This window comes from Nyctereutes procyonoides, unplaced genomic scaffold, assembly GCF_905146905.1.
Source record: "Nyctereutes procyonoides isolate TBG_1078 unplaced genomic scaffold, NYPRO_anot_genome, whole genome shotgun sequence".
Taxonomy (NCBI): Eukaryota; Metazoa; Chordata; class Mammalia; order Carnivora; family Canidae; genus Nyctereutes; species Nyctereutes procyonoides.
In genome coordinates this window covers 59628551-59642998 of record NW_026575126.1, presented here as the reverse complement: position 1 = coordinate 59642998, position 14448 = coordinate 59628551, and the positions used below count along the sequence as shown (strand labels likewise).

General features: G+C 57.8%; 2 protein-coding genes across 5 annotated transcripts; both read left to right on the top strand.

Annotated features, from left to right (window-relative positions):
* Positions 1 to 8569, top strand: SPNS1 (SPNS lysolipid transporter 1, lysophospholipid). 2 transcript variants are annotated; one of them, XM_055341052.1, is made up of 13 exons: positions 1 to 330; positions 414 to 622; positions 723 to 788; positions 2982 to 3118; positions 4254 to 4405; positions 4514 to 4580; positions 5551 to 5696; positions 5992 to 6147; positions 6437 to 6626; positions 7022 to 7087; positions 7352 to 7450; positions 7784 to 7955; positions 8236 to 8569. In XM_055341052.1, the coding sequence occupies exons 1-13, from the start codon at positions 200 to 202 to the stop codon at positions 8328 to 8330; spliced, it is 1686 nt and encodes a 561-aa protein (XP_055197027.1). In that variant the 5' UTR covers positions 1 to 199; the 3' UTR covers positions 8331 to 8569. The 2 variants fall into 2 exon arrangements, with proteins under 2 accessions (XP_055197027.1, XP_055197028.1); XM_055341053.1 differs by having other exon boundaries at positions 114 to 330; positions 418 to 622.
* A 624-nt stretch (positions 8570 to 9193) lies between these two features.
* On the top strand, positions 9194 to 14108 carry LAT (linker for activation of T cells). 3 transcript variants are annotated; one of them, XM_055340499.1, is made up of 12 exons: positions 9194 to 9569; positions 9747 to 9774; positions 9888 to 9922; positions 10201 to 10288; positions 10424 to 10488; positions 10582 to 10611; positions 10693 to 10756; positions 10837 to 10931; positions 12351 to 12413; positions 12558 to 12620; positions 12758 to 12874; positions 12998 to 14108. In XM_055340499.1, exons 1-11 carry the CDS (start codon positions 9476 to 9478, stop codon positions 12865 to 12867), a joined length of 735 nt encoding a protein of 244 aa, XP_055196474.1. In that variant the 5' UTR covers positions 9194 to 9475; the 3' UTR covers positions 12868 to 12874; positions 12998 to 14108. The 3 variants fall into 3 exon arrangements, with proteins under 3 accessions (XP_055196474.1, XP_055196473.1, XP_055196472.1); XM_055340498.1 differs by having other exon boundaries at positions 10582 to 10756; positions 12758 to 12869; XM_055340497.1 differs by having other exon boundaries at positions 10582 to 10756.
* Positions 14109 to 14448: the final 340 nt, after the last annotated feature.

The window sequence follows — 14448 nt, the reverse complement described above, 5'->3', positions numbered from 1 at the left end:
CCAGCGTCACATGACCGGCTGCAGGCCAACATGGCGGCGGCCGTGGTGCAGCGCCGGGGCTGAGCGACAGTGATTGCAGTGGGCTCCCGTCGGGGGTGAGGGGAGGCCTCGGCTTGGGCGAGGGGGTCAGGCCCTCTCCACCCCGCTCCTGTCCCCGGCGTCGCTCGCCGCGTTGCTGTGTCTGCCGGGACGGGGAGGCATGACAGGCCGGGCCCGCGTTCCATCCCAGCCGTGCTGCGTGCTTCCGGGCAAGCGCCTGCGAGTGCCTGGACTCCCCTCCCTCGCCTGGGTTCCCCCCATCCTCCTTTCTCCAGCAACCTCCCCTCGCAGGTGGGATCGTCGGTAGGACCGGAGCGCGGGCGGGCGAGGCCCCCGGGCACCATGTCCGGGTCCGACACCGCACCCTTCCTCAGCCAGGCGGATGACACGGACGACGGGCCGGTGCCCGGCACCCCGGGGTTACCCGGGGCCCTGGGGAACTCGAAGTCCGAGGATCCCGAGGTCCCGGACCGGGAGGGGCTGCAGCGCATCACCGGCTTGTCTCCGGGCCATTCGGCACTCATAGTGGCGGTGCTGTGCTACATCAACCTCCTCAACTACATGGACCGCTTCACCGTGGCTGGTACTGACTTGGGGTGGGAGTGGGGAGTCAGACTAGGGGAAGGGAAGGGGTCCCGGAGGTGGGGCTGCCTCGCCGAGCCCATCCCGAGTCTTCTTCCCAGGCGTCCTTCCAGACATTGAGCAGTTCTTTGACATCGGAGACAGCAGCTCTGGCCTCATCCAGACCGGTGAGTGGAGGCCCCTCCGCAGCACAGCAGCTTTTCTTTCATTTCTGCCCCAAATGGGATTACATCCTGGCATGCCTGGGACCTCAGTAAGATAGAGTGGCCATGGGACGCCTGGGTGGCTCAGCAGTTGAGTGTCTGTGTTCAGCTCAGGTCATGATCCTGGGGTACTGGGATTGAGTCTCACATAGGGTTCCCCATGGGGAGCCTGCTTCTCCCTCTGCCTATGTTTCTGCCTCTCTCTGTGTCTCTCATGAATAAATAAAATCTTAAGAGAGAGAGAGAGAGAGAGGCCAGACTTAGTAGTGGTGGTGGTGGGAAGATGGCCCTCATTCTGCTCTGGGCTGACCTATTCAGTTAGGACACCGCAATTTAAAAGGCAGTTTAGCGTAATGGTTAAGACAGACCTGGGTTTCAATCTCAGCTTTCCACTTACTGTGATGGTAGGCAAGGTCCTCAGTCTCTGTAAGCTTCACTTTCCTGGTCGGTGAGATGGACCTAGTAGTAACCCAGAGCACCTCCTGGGGCTGATGTGAGGATTATGTGCAAACCAAAGCCTGTGAAGTGCGTGGTATGGTGTCAGGAGCATGATCAGCACCCAATAAATAATGGCAGAAGTGGGTGTCTGGAATGGGGAGAGTTGAGTTTTACTTGTTCAGAACTTTGGGATTTGTGGGAGAGGCAAAGCCAAGGCCAAATCCTCTTTTCCTTCACTCCTTTATTGAACATTTCTGAGCACTTACTCTGTGCCGGGCCCTGGAGGAAGAGGTGATAACATACACGGAACTTGGCCAAGACCTTTTACGCCCATTGTCTTCTAATCTTTTCACCAGCCAAAGAGTTGGTGGTGTTTTTAATTTATAGAGAAATGAGGTAGTCTTGTCTACATTTTTTAAAACAGATTTTATTTATTTATCCATGAGAGACAGAGAGAGAGAGAGAGAGAGGCAGAGACACAGGCAGAGGGAGAAGCAGGCTCCACGCAGGGAGCCTGACATGGGACTCGATCCCGGGTCTCCAGGATCAGGCCCTGGACTGAAGGTGGCGCTAAACTGCTGAGCCACCAGGGCTGCCCCTCTTGTCTACATTTTCATAGAGAAACTGAGGCTTAGAGATGAGCTCAGGCTTGCCCAGAGTAACACAAGTGAGAGGGGAGGAGTTTGAAACAAGATAATGAAGAGTTCTTTGCTCCACCCAAGACCAGTAAGGACCTAGAGTGATTAAGGTAAAGACTAGAGGAAGGAGAATGAGATCATAGGTCAAAGTTGCAAAGCTTTAAAAAGTTGTTGCATTAGGGCGGCCCAGGTGGCTCAGCGGATTAGCGCTGCCTTCAGCCCGGGGCATGATCCTGGAGACCCGGGATCGAGTCCCACGTCAGGCTCCCTAGAGGTAGCCTGCTTCTCCCTCTGCCTGTGTCTCTGCACACCTCTCTCTCTCTCTCTGATGTCTCATGAATAAATAAATTTAAAAAAAGTTGTTGAGGTAGAAAAGAAGCAGGACTTTGTCAACCACATTCATTTTTTCATTCAACACGTGTTTACTGAGCCTATGTTTTGTGTGATGCCATGTGTTCAGTGCTGGACATACAGCTGTGGCCACTACAGGCAAGGTCTCTGTCTTCATGGAACTGCCATTCTACTGGGAATGAGCACCAGTCCTTAAAAACCAAAACTGAAAATGAGATGATTTTTCGTAGGAGTATTTTGTGACAGAAAACAGAGTAATTGTGATAGAGATTGAGTATGTGGGGGCTGGGAAGGTATCTAAGCTGGAACCTGAAGGTTCTTTGAAGCTCAGGTGAGAGGAGATATGTTCCCAATGGAGAGGACAGTAGGTGCCAGAAATCCTAATGATACTGAGGTTGGGAGTTGGGCCACTGGGATGCAAAGAAGAGAGAGAGAATGAGCGCAAGGTTGGAGAGGGGTGTGGGGGGGGGGGGCGCTAGATCAGATAGTATGTCATGGGCCATGGCGTGGAGTTTGGATTTTGCTCTTGGCTGGATGGAAGGAAGTGATGGGTCAGCCCGGCTGAAGGAAAGTTTGGAGGATGCTGAAAATGGGGCTGGACTTCTCTGGCAGGAAACTCTAGTAGTTTCAGGATTAGGAGGTAATACTGCTCCCCCTTGCCCTTCCTGAGCTGGAGTCAGGGTGGGCGAGGGGTACTGGGGCTGGGCTGTGACTTTCTGCTTCCTCTCAGTGTTCATCTCCAGTTACATGGTGTTGGCACCTGTGTTTGGCTACCTGGGTGACAGGTACAATCGGAAGTATCTCATGTGCGGGGGCATTGCCTTCTGGTCTCTGGTGACACTGGGGTCGTCCTTCATCCCCAGAGAGGTGAGGCCCCATGCTAGTTCCTGCTTCTGGTCCCCCTACTACCCATCAGTCTTTGCTGCTGCTCTTTGGAGTCATTGCAGATTGGACCTGGAGAACTTCTGCACTTCCCTTGGTCCATGCCATCCTATATCCCCTGCTTGCCTGAGTTAATCTGCCCACCCCTCCCCTTCCCCTGTTGTTCTAGAACAGTCTTCTGTCCATCACCCACTTCCCCCGAACCGTTGACTCCTTCCACTCCACACCTCAGCACTCACATTTCCATACCACAGAAAAGACCTCACCTGGACTGTTCATTCTCCCTCTTCTCCTTTCTCGTCAGACTTCCCACGAGGCCCCCTTGACCCGGTGCCAGTCTGGGTGAAAGAGCAGCCAGGGAGAGAGGCTCTCACTTTGCTTGCACTTCTCTCCTCCCACTCACCCCGGAACACTGCTGGCCAGCCTGCCCCCACCACTCCATTGCCAAAGTCAACAGCCACTTTTTGGTTGCTAAATGTAGCTCTTACTTCCTAATCCTGCTCTTGCTAGATCTCCTGGGAGCCTCCGGCTCTATTGACCCACTTCTTCCTTCCGGAAACTCTCTTCTGACTTCTGTGATGCCACTCTTCTGGTTTTCCTCCTGCCTCCCTGGCTGTTGCTTCTCTGCTCCTTTGAAATCTCCTCTGTCTGTCCATTTGCACTCTCTGCCCTGGAACTTGTCGTCAGCCCCAGGCACCACATACTCCCCTCGGCTGAGCCTGCCCTGTCCTTAGCCTCAGACGACTTCCGTAGACAAATACACCTCCGCCTAAGATCGCCACTCACTGTTGGGGTGTCTTGGGTGGTAGAAATTGGTTAATTTGGCACCTGCTAGGTGCAAAGTATTGAGTAGAACTTCTGTTGTCCAATCCTGGCGATAGTTATGTGAGCAAGTTATTATTCTCCCCCTTTTGCAGATGAGGAATCTGAGGCTCAGAGAGGTTAAGTTGCTTTCCCAAAGTCACAGCTAGTAAGTAGTAGAGCCAGGACTCAGGCTCTGGTCTGTTAGGCTCCGGTCTCTCTCCTGCCATCCCTGCCGCCCACCGGAGCTGGCCGGTGAGGGAGGCTGGGAGGCTGGCTGCAGGGCGGGGTGCCACCTCCCCCACGTTTCGTTTCCCAGCGATTCTGGCTGCTTCTTCTGACCCGGGGCCTGGTGGGGGTCGGGGAGGCCAGTTACTCCACCATCGCACCCACCCTCATCGCTGACCTCTTCGTGGCAGACCAGCGGAGTCGGATGCTCAGTGTGTTCTACTTTGCCATCCCCGTGGGCAGGTACCTGAGGGGGCCGTGGGCCTGGGGAGGCGTGCAGGGGTGGCAGAGGACCTGGCGTGGGGCCTGACTGACCAGCTGCCCTTCCCCTCTCCCATCCCCTTTCCCCAGTGGTCTGGGTTACATTGCAGGCTCCAAAGTCAAGGACGTGGCTGGGGACTGGCACTGGGCTTTGCGGGTGAGTGTGGACACTACCTGGGGGAGGCTCAGCAACGTTCTCACGGATTTTCCCATTCCTGCCTCCAGACACACCCCCTTTGAAGGCAGTGCTTGTGCCGCCAAGCCCATAGGAAACCTGGCTGCCCTCACCACGAAGCCATGTGCTAGTAGATAAGTACTAGTAGCTTAGTAACTTAGCTAGCTAAGTACTAGTACTAGTAACTTATCTACTAGCTACTAGTAGCTTAGTAACTTAGCTAGCTAAGTCACTAGCTTAGCTACTAGTAGCTAGTAGATAAGTACTAGTAGGTAAGTAGTAGTAGTTAGTAGTAGTAGTTGGTTGCAGTTACAGGTGCCCTGTAAAACTGTAAGCCCCCAAATGGGACTCTGGTGGCTCTCCTAATGGAAAGTCCCAGAGTGAGCTTCAGGTAGAGCTGGATCCAGGACTGGATTCTTCGTCACAAGAATTCAATCATTCTTTTTCTCGGCTCTACTTTGCTCTATGTTAATTTCATTCTCAAGCAAGTGAAAGCTCCACATGTTTATCTTCCCGTTTAGAAAAGTTGGCACCCCAGATCCTTGAGCAGTAGTCCTGGATGGTGTCTGATTAGATGAACGTGTGTCACATACCTGCCATTGAATCAATGACAGAGGCCAGGGATGTTACCACTACTCTTGTCAGCCAAGTCTGGGTTACAAGCCCCCCCTGTTTGAACCACATGGATTAAGAGAAGTAGGGGGAGTACTTTCCTAGAAGGAAATTAGGGTGCTGTTACCAAAGAGGAAGCAGTTAGGCTTGCAGAAACAGGGGCTCCTAGTGGCACTTGCCCCCCACTCCTGAACGTGGGCTCAGCGCCTATGGGCAGGCACTTGCCTGGGGCTTCAGACCTCGGAGTCTGAGTTATCTTTGTATACCCTCACTTTTTCCCAGCCTCAGAGGTACGGTGTGTCCCTGTCCATGCCTGTCCTGAAGCCCACTCTTTCCCCAGGTGACACCAGGTTTAGGGGTGGTGGCTGTTCTGCTGCTGTTCCTGGTAGTGCGGGAGCCGCCAAGGGGAGCTGTGGAGCGCCACTCAGACTCACCGCCCCTCAACCCCACCTCGTGGTGGGCAGATCTGAGGGCTCTGGCAAGAAAGTGAGTTTAGTTCCATTCTAACTCAACATTTGAGGCCTCCTGGCAAGGCCCTTGGTGTCTGGTTTGAGATTTACGCAAGTGTCCTCTTTTTTGCCCACTGGCCCTCCCCCAAGGCCAGGTGTTCAGTCATCACTGCCCCCATGTGGCAGCAGCTTGAATTATAGGCCTAGATCCAGGCCCATCCAAGACTGCTTCCACACCCAGTGTCCCGGCCTTACCAAAATACGCCAGGAAAGGAGGTCTCCTACCCTGACACCTCCATGGAGTCTGACTTCCTCCCCTCAACTATCTACAGTCCTAGTTTCATCCTCTCTTCCCTTGGCTTCACTGCTGTGGCCTTTGTCACGGGCTCCCTGGCTCTTTGGGCTCCGGCGTTCTTGCTGCGTTCTCGTGTGGTCTTGGGGGAGACCCCACCCTGCCTTCCTGGAGACTCCTGCTCATCCTCTGACAGGTACCCAAGATGGGGGTTAGGCTAGGTGACCTGCAGGTGGTAGGGGATGGAGTGGAGAGAGTCTTGATTCAGACTCAGGCTCCTTCCTCCCCCAGTGTCAGTTTCCCGCTGTGGGAAATAGGTGATGGGCTGATCCCTTCCTCTCGGAGCTGTGTGACCCACGGGGACCCGGGTAGACCTGAGTTGTGTGGGTGGCTGGGACAGAGCATCTTCTCCAGGCCACGGGGGTGAGGTGAGGGGGCTTTGCAGGCAGACGGACTGGCCTCCATGACCCTCCCCCTGCTCCCAGCCTCATCTTCGGGCTCATCACCTGCCTGACCGGGGTCCTGGGTGTGGGCCTGGGTGTGGAGATCAGCCGCCGCCTCCGCCGATCCAACCCCCGCGCTGACCCTCTGGTCTGTGCTGCTGGCCTCTTGGGCTCTGCGCCCTTCCTCTTCCTGTCCCTTGCCTGTGCCCGTGGTAGCATCGTGGCCACCTATGTGAGTAGCCATCAGGTGTCACAGGGGGTGTTCTGGGTCTAGCGGGGAGGAACGGTATACTGGGGCAGGCCTGGGGTCAACCAGGTGGTGGTTTGGAGACAACTTGAACCAGAATGCCTGGTTTTCAACCTCAGGTATGGCTCTTCCCAGCTGTGTGACATTGCATTAGGCAAGTGAGTTAACCTGTCTGTATTCAGTTTGTCATCTGTAAAATAGGAATGATGGCTTTAAAAAAAAAAAAAAGAATGAATGTTGTCTCACAGGGGTATTCTGGGGATTTGATTAAGTGAGTTAGTAGATGGCCCTGGTACATGGTGTACCCTCCATGTGTTTGCTCTTCTTGTGATGAGACAACTGTCTTCACCACCTCGGTCTCCCCATCTCCAACCCCCCAGATTTTCATCTTTATTGGAGAGACACTGCTGTCCATGAACTGGGCCATTGTGGCTGACATTCTGTTGGTGAGTAGGTGGGCCGCTGCAGGGTTGGCCCAAAGGCTGACGGAAGTAAGGAGTGGGGGCAGGAGGCCTCACTTGCCTTCCCTGTGGCCTGTGCCCCTTTTCCAAAACCCAAATCCAGACTGACTTCACAGTCAGCCCCAGATGGGCCTGTAGTTTGGGCGTGTGCCCCATTTATACCTCTGAGCTGGGTTCACCTCTGGTCTCAGCCTGGGCTGAGCCTTGGCCCTGTCTTTGCCCTCTGCCCCCTGCCCCTCCTCTCCCCAGTACGTGGTGATCCCCACACGACGTTCCACTGCTGAGGCCTTCCAGATCGTGCTGTCCCACCTGCTGGGTGATGCTGGGAGCCCCTACCTCATCGGCCTGGTGAGCATTGCCCCTCAGCTGGGCCTGGGGTGGGGATCGGGGACACTGAATTCCTGGCACCTGCCAGCAGGCAGCAGCCTGAGCTTGGGCCGACATAGAAGGTTTGACCCCAGTTGGGTGTTTGTGTGTTGTGTGCTAGGTACCCCTCACCTTGGACCTTCAGCCGGGCATCCAGGGTTTTGTTTGCACCTTGAACAGTGGGGCCACAAGACCTTCCCCGGTCCTCCAGACTGCCCCTCACTGCCGGCTCCTGACACCTCTGTCCTTCTAGAGTCCAGGGGCTCCCTCTCTGTGGCTCATTCTCCTGGCACTCCTTTTCTCGTCCCTCTGCAGATCTCCGACCGCCTCCGCCGGAGCTGGCCCCCCTCCTTCTTGTCTGAGTTCCGGGCCCTGCAGTTCTCGCTGATGCTCTGCGCCTTCGTGGGGGCCCTGGGTGGGGCAGCCTTCTTGGGCACTGCCATCTTCATCGAGGGCGACCGCCGGCGGGCCCAGCTGCACGTGCAGGGTCAGTGGGGCCTTCCCTTTGTCCGCCCGTGGCTCCTTGCCCGACTTCAGGATACTGCCTGCTTGTCCATCTGTCCCAGCCCATGTCCCTGGCTTCCCTGAGCCCACAGCCCTTCCCTCATTCGGCTTTGGGTCTGCCTGGCCAACGAACTGATATCCCACTGTGCTCATGGCTCTGGTGGGTCTGCTGGCCCCGTCCACTTTCCATTGCCTTTCTGTCCCCTCCCTGTTTTTGTGTCTTTTTGTTTATCCAGCCCTGGCTCTGACCCCTCCCTCGGCAGGTCTGCTGCGTGAGGCTGGACCTGCAGATGACCGAATTGTGGTACCCCAGCGAGGCCGCTCCACCCGGGTCCCTGTGTCCAGTGTGCTTATCTGAGGGACCATCGCACACCAACCTGCATACGTACCGCAGCTGGCCCCAGGCCCACCCCAGAAGGTGCCCAGGCGCAAACCCTCGGCCTGGCCTGGCTTCTAGGAGCGGCTGTGGGCCATGTTCTGGCTCCCACACACTACACAGGCAGCAGCCAAGGGCAGGGTGGGGAGGTTCTGGGGGGTCTGGGAGGGGGACTCCTCTCCCCTGGAGCAGCCCCAGGGGCTCGGTGCTATTTGTAACTGAATAAAATTTGTAGCCAGACCCTGAGTGCTTGCCTGAGTCTGTGGGTGTTACTGACCTCTGGTTGTCTGCAGGGGATGCCCCTACTCTGGCCCCAGGACTCCTGGGGCTTTGGGGTCACTTGTGTGGGACCTTGGGCAAATCCCTGCCCTCCTGGGCCGGGTGAAAAAGAGTGCGGAGTGAAGTAGCTCAGTGTGACTGTGAGTCACGCCCATGGTTCCCCTCGAGCCCGCCCCTCTTGGTAGGGCAGCCAGGGTAAGGTAGGGTGGGCACTGCCCCGTGCCCCTTGATTCCCAGCGTCAGGGCCTCCCTCCTGGCCGCCCCCTTGAGTCCTGGCTGTGGACGCCATGGCTGTCAGGTGGCCTGTAACTATCTTGCCCTCCTTCCCTGGTAGGAATAGCTCTTTGTCCCGGAGGCCAGCAGACCCCTCCTGAGGACCCAGGGGTGGCTCCAAAGGCCTCTTCCTCCCCCTCCCCGCTGGCTGGGTGGGGGTGGGAAGGGGGCGGGGGCAGCCGGCTGAGCCCGATGATTTCCTGCCCTCACCCGGGGCTCACCACAGCTTCCTGCCACAGGCGGGCAGGCTCTGAGAGGCAGGCGCCTAGCCGAGGGGCAGGTAGGGCTGGGGCGCGGGGGCCGAGCAGGGGTGACTGGCGCCCCAGACTCCGGCCCAGACCCTGGCCGGTCTGCCCTGGGATCACGGGTCTTCCCCAGGCAGTGCCGACCCCTGCGAGGCCCGGCAAGGGGCAGGGGGTCCAAGGAGTGCCCAAGGAGGGCACAGCCGGCCCACAGTCAGGCTTCCAGGCTGGTGCCCACTGGGTTCCTGCACCCGTGCTGGCCCAGCTCTCACCCTGCCGCAGCTCAGTGTGCTGGGCAGCAGGCAGCCAGGCCTGGTCCAAGCTCTCCTGCAGATGGAGGCCGTCGTCCTGATCCCCTATATGCTGGGCCTCCTGTTGCTGCCCCTCTTGGCCGTAGTGCTGTGCGTGCGCTGCCGAGAGCTGCCAGGTGAGTGCGGGCCGCCGGGTAACACCGCTCAGGACATACCTTCGGGGATCTTCGGCCCTCCTTGACCCCCTTGCTCTATCCTACCTCTGTCCTGTGTGTGTGAGACCTGAGAGCCCTGCGCTCCCACCCTCTCCCCTCGCCACCCCTCTTCCTGCCTCACTGACTTCTCTTCCCCAGGCTCTTACGACAGCACCGCCTCTGATAGGTGAGTTGCCCATGGACCCTGTGTGGCTCCCTCACTACCCTGTGTGACCCTGGGGGCTGGGACGGGAGCTGGGGCCTCTCCTGCCCCTGACCCAGCTCTGTCTCTCTTGCCAGCTTGACCCCAAGTAGCATTGTGCTCAAAAGGCCTCGTGAGTACCTGGAGGGTCCCCTCCCTTGGGTGTAGGAGAGAGGGTCCCTGGCGCATGAGAGACTGTGTGGCTTTGTTCAGGTTCCCCCTCCTGCCTTCCCTCCGCCGTGGCTGCCCACATGGCTTTGACCTGATCTGGGACTAGAGAGGGAGATGGGTGTCCTCGGGCCTGTCCAGGGCACAGGAGGTTTCATGGGGCTAGTCTATCCTTTGAGGCCTCAATGAGAGTAGGGGCAAGATGTCTGGAGTCACTCCTTGTGCTTGGTCCTGTGTCCTCAGCTACAGTTGTGCCCTGGCCATCGGCCCCGTCCTATGGGCCTGTTACCTCCTACCCATCCTTGAGCCAGCCGGACCTGCTTCCCATCCCGTAAGTAGCATCCTCCCCCTTCACAATGCCCTCTTTACCCGCCTCACCTCTGTAGATTGGGGGTCCCCTTCCCTGTGACAATCCCGCTTGTCCCAGAGCCCCACCCCAGCATAACCTGTGACCTTTGACTCCCAGGAGGTCCCCACAGCCCCCCGGGGGCTCCCACCGCATGCCGTCTTCCCGGCAGGACTCAGATGGTGGTAAGTGTGGAGCGGGGCTCAGAGGGCTGGGGCTGGGCAGAGGTGAGACCCCCTCTGAGCTGACTCAGTCTCCCTCTTGCTCTCTCTCCGAAGCCAACAGTGTGGCAAGCTACGAGAACGAGGGTGCGTCTAGGGCCCCGGGGGCCCTGGTTGCAGGGAGGCTGGGGCCTGGCCTGCGCCCTGATCGCTGTGTCGTTACCCCAGAGCACCTCTCCTGCGAGAACAATGATGAGGACGAGGAGGAGGAGTATCACAACGAGGGCTACTTGTGAGTGGCCTGGTGGGTGGGCTGGTGGGGACCCTGGCCCGAGTGGGGTCCTCGCTCACCGCCCCTCGACTCCCCCTCAGGGAGGTGCTTCCTGACAGCACGCCAGCCGCCGGCACTGCGGTCCCACCGGCTCCGGTGCCCAGCAACCCCAGCCTCCGAGACAGCGCCTTCTCCAGTGAGTTCCCGGGCGACTGTCCGTGTGGCCGCCCCTCCGCTCTTCCCTCTGGCGATTTCTCTGAGGCTTGCCGCCCCTCCGCAGTCTCTCCTCTCTCTAGGACGCCTGTCCCTCAGGGTGCACTTCCACTCCGACCTTCTGATTTCCTTACCTTCCCATCCTCTTTCCTTTTTCATTGTCTTTCCCTTTTATTGTTTGCGACCTTTCTCTGATTCACTCTTCTTCTGACCTCTGTTCTTTGGTCTCTCCCACCCGGAGGCTCTCTCTTGGCCTCCGTTCCTTTCTCATGGAGGCCACATCATCTTGTAAATCTTATAGGTTGTCTTCTTTGGCAGAGGTTTTGGGAAGTTCGTTTCGGTTTCCTTTGAGCTGCTTTTCTCCCTTCGTGTGGGTCTCACGCTGCCTGTTGGAGGCTTCCTCCCGCGTCTGGCGAGCTTCAGCTTTCCAGCCCTGTCTTCATTCTCCATACCTGTTCGGCCCATCCGGCGCCATTTGCCAGCTCAATCGCCAACTCGCCATCTGTGCTAGGGCTTCTTTTCCTTCATTTGTTCATCACCTGTCCTTCCCTCCTTCACCATATTTACTGGGCGCCTCTGATCAAACAGCTCAAGAGGCAGCGTCAGGATGAGGCCTAGTGTTGTCGGGAGCCTACTCCGTGCCTCCTGAGAGTGTCTGGTGCACTAACTTATTAAACCTCACGGTTCCCAGGTGCTGTTGAGCCCACATCTCCCCATCCTGCGCCTCGGTTGTCCCGACTGTACGACACGAGGGGTTATTTATTTAACGGGCCCTCGGCGGCACTCGCCGTAGGACAGGCCCCGTTTCCATATTCTCTGCGTCAGTTCTCACGACACCCCTGGGAGGGGGTGCTGCTGCTCACCCTCTTACACTGGGGAGAACAGCGAGGCCCAGAGAGGTTAGGGACCTCTCGTGAGGTTGCACGACTGTGAGTGCTGGCGCCGGGCTTGAACCTGGGCGCTCTGGCTCCAGAGCCCGCCTTGTCCACGGCCTCATGGAGGAACAAGTCAGCATGAAAGGGCAAGATGGCGCCGAGCACGACAGGGCCTGGACGGCACTGGGACGAGATTGGGGGTGCAGGGCTGGCCTGGCCGGCGGCACCAGCGCCTCAGCTCTGAGCCGTTTTCCATCCTCGCCCCCAGCCTGGGGCACATGCTGGCAGGGTCTGCCGTCCATTCTCTCCCACAATTCCTCTCCTTCTCATCGGTTCTGGCCAAGTTACCCTACTTCTCTCCATCACCCAGGCCTCTGTGGGACCCCCCCAGGGCTGGCTATGGGGTGACCTCTGAGGTCTGTGGATGGGAGTTTGGGGCTGGTCATGTCAGGAGTCCAGTGGGGATGCCGTGGGTGCCTGTGCTCGGCCTCTGGGTGACGGTGCCGGGGGCCCTGCTTCTCCTACAGTGGAGTCGGGGGAGGATTATGTGAACGTCCCTGAGAGCAAGGAAAGTGCAAATGCATCTCTGGGTGAGTGGCGGGGGGGGAGGGCTCCCTGGGGGGGGCTCCCTGGAATCCCCCTTCCCTCCCTCACCCTGCTGTGACCCTCTCTCTGAGTGTCCTGCTCTCTCACCCTCCACGTGGCCGGCCTCCTTTCTCATCCGTCCCCTGCAGATGGGAGCCGGGAGTATGTGAATGTATCTCAGGAGCTGCCGTCCTTGGCTGGGACCGACCCTGGTGTGTGCTGGCCAGGGATGGGGTGGGGTGGGAGGTGGGGGGTGGGGCAACCACCCCCAACCTGGGTTCCAAGCCTGGGGAGCCCATCTGGGGAAGGGGGGATGGTCTGAGAGCCGAAGACCTCCCTCCCTTCCCAGTCATCCTGAGCTCCCAGGAGGTGGAGGACAATGATGATGATGATGATGACGACGACGAAGAAGAAGAAGAGGGAGCTCCAGATTATGAGAATCTGCAGGGGCTTAACTGAGGGTCCGGTGAGAGGTCCTGCCTGCCCCGCCCTGCCCCTCAGCCCATCCTCCGACTCCTTTGGGGACCCCTCTGAGCCCACTGACCTCCTGACGTCACATCCCTTTCCTCTCCCTGCCCTGTTGTTTCAGGGAGAGGCCATGCCTGTCCTGGAACAAGCCTGTCCTGGGAGCGCTCAGCTGGGCAACTGGCAGGGCTCTGGGGGGCCCCCACTTGGCACCCCACCCTGACTCCAGCCAGAGAACAGTCTGAGAATCTCCCCCTAACTTATTGTCACTTTGGGGTGCAGTGTGTGTGCCCCCAGCACTGCACCTTTTGACGCAGCCTGAGAATGAACTACCCTGGCCTCAGCCCTGTTCTGCAGTAGAATAAAGGCTGCTGTGGTCTGTAGCACTCTTGCCTTTGGGGGGCCTGGTGGATGGGAGTCTACATGAGGGTGGGCTGTGCCTGAGCACCTTTGTGGGAGTGTATGTGTGCACGAGCCTGTGTGTGTCTGTGTGTGGGGCTGCCGTGCTCCTGAGGGGCCTGACAGGTACTAGGAGTGCCTGAATGGTGGCCGGGACACGGCACCTTGGTGCGAGGCAAGTCCAACCCAGGCTGGCTTGTCCAGGCTTCAGGGCATCCCTTGCCCATGAGGTCGTCCATGGACATGGCAGATGATGGCTGGGATGATGGGAGGGCAATGCATGAGGAAGCCCTGGGTGCAGAGTGGATGCATAGAACAAGATTGCTTCCCACTGGCCCTCAGGTTCTCCATCTTTAAGGCAAGGGGATGGACTTGACCCCAGGCAACTGAAAGGTAATGTGCAGTGTAGCCTCTTCAGACCTTGGTGTGCAGATGGCTCACCTGGAGGTCTTGCCAAAATGCAAATTCCAAATGAGTAGGTCTGGAATGGGGTCTGAGAGTCTGCATTTTCAAAGGAGCTACCAGGGAGTTCCAACAGCTCTGTTCTGAGAAGCACACTTCAAGCAGCTTCTGGTGGATGCCTTGGTCACTGTGACTGGCTCTGGTCTGGGCACATAAACCTAACCTGGGCCCCCGAGGACCAACCCTGGGATTTGGCAGAAAGTGTCTGGAAGGCGAAGCTCTTCTTACACACAGCTTGGTAAATTTGGCTCTTCCTAGAGCCCCTACTTGGAGAGCCTGCCCGAGAATGAAGGTGATGTGGAGGACAGAATGGCCCAAATCTGGACAGGGCCAGCTTCCCAATGGCATCGGAATTCCCGGATCTGGTCACATCCAAAGCGAGACACCTCTGACTTCCCAGTTACCTGGGCCAATAAATTACCAGTTGTCTTCCACCGACTTGACTTGGGGTTTCTGTTGCCTACAGCCAAAGTAGTCCTGAGTGATGTGGAGTTGTCGGCGTCCCCTGTGGGCTTCAAAGGCAATAGTAACAACTTATCTTCAAGCACCCACCATGTTTCCATGCTTATCTTGTTTGATCACTGCCATTCCCCTGTGGTCGGTTTACCCTGGGTATCCCCATTCACAGGTGAGGAAACAGGCCCAGAAAGGAGACGCCATTTGCCCAAAGGCACACAGCCCAGATGGCAAATCCGGGATTCCATCCATAGCTGT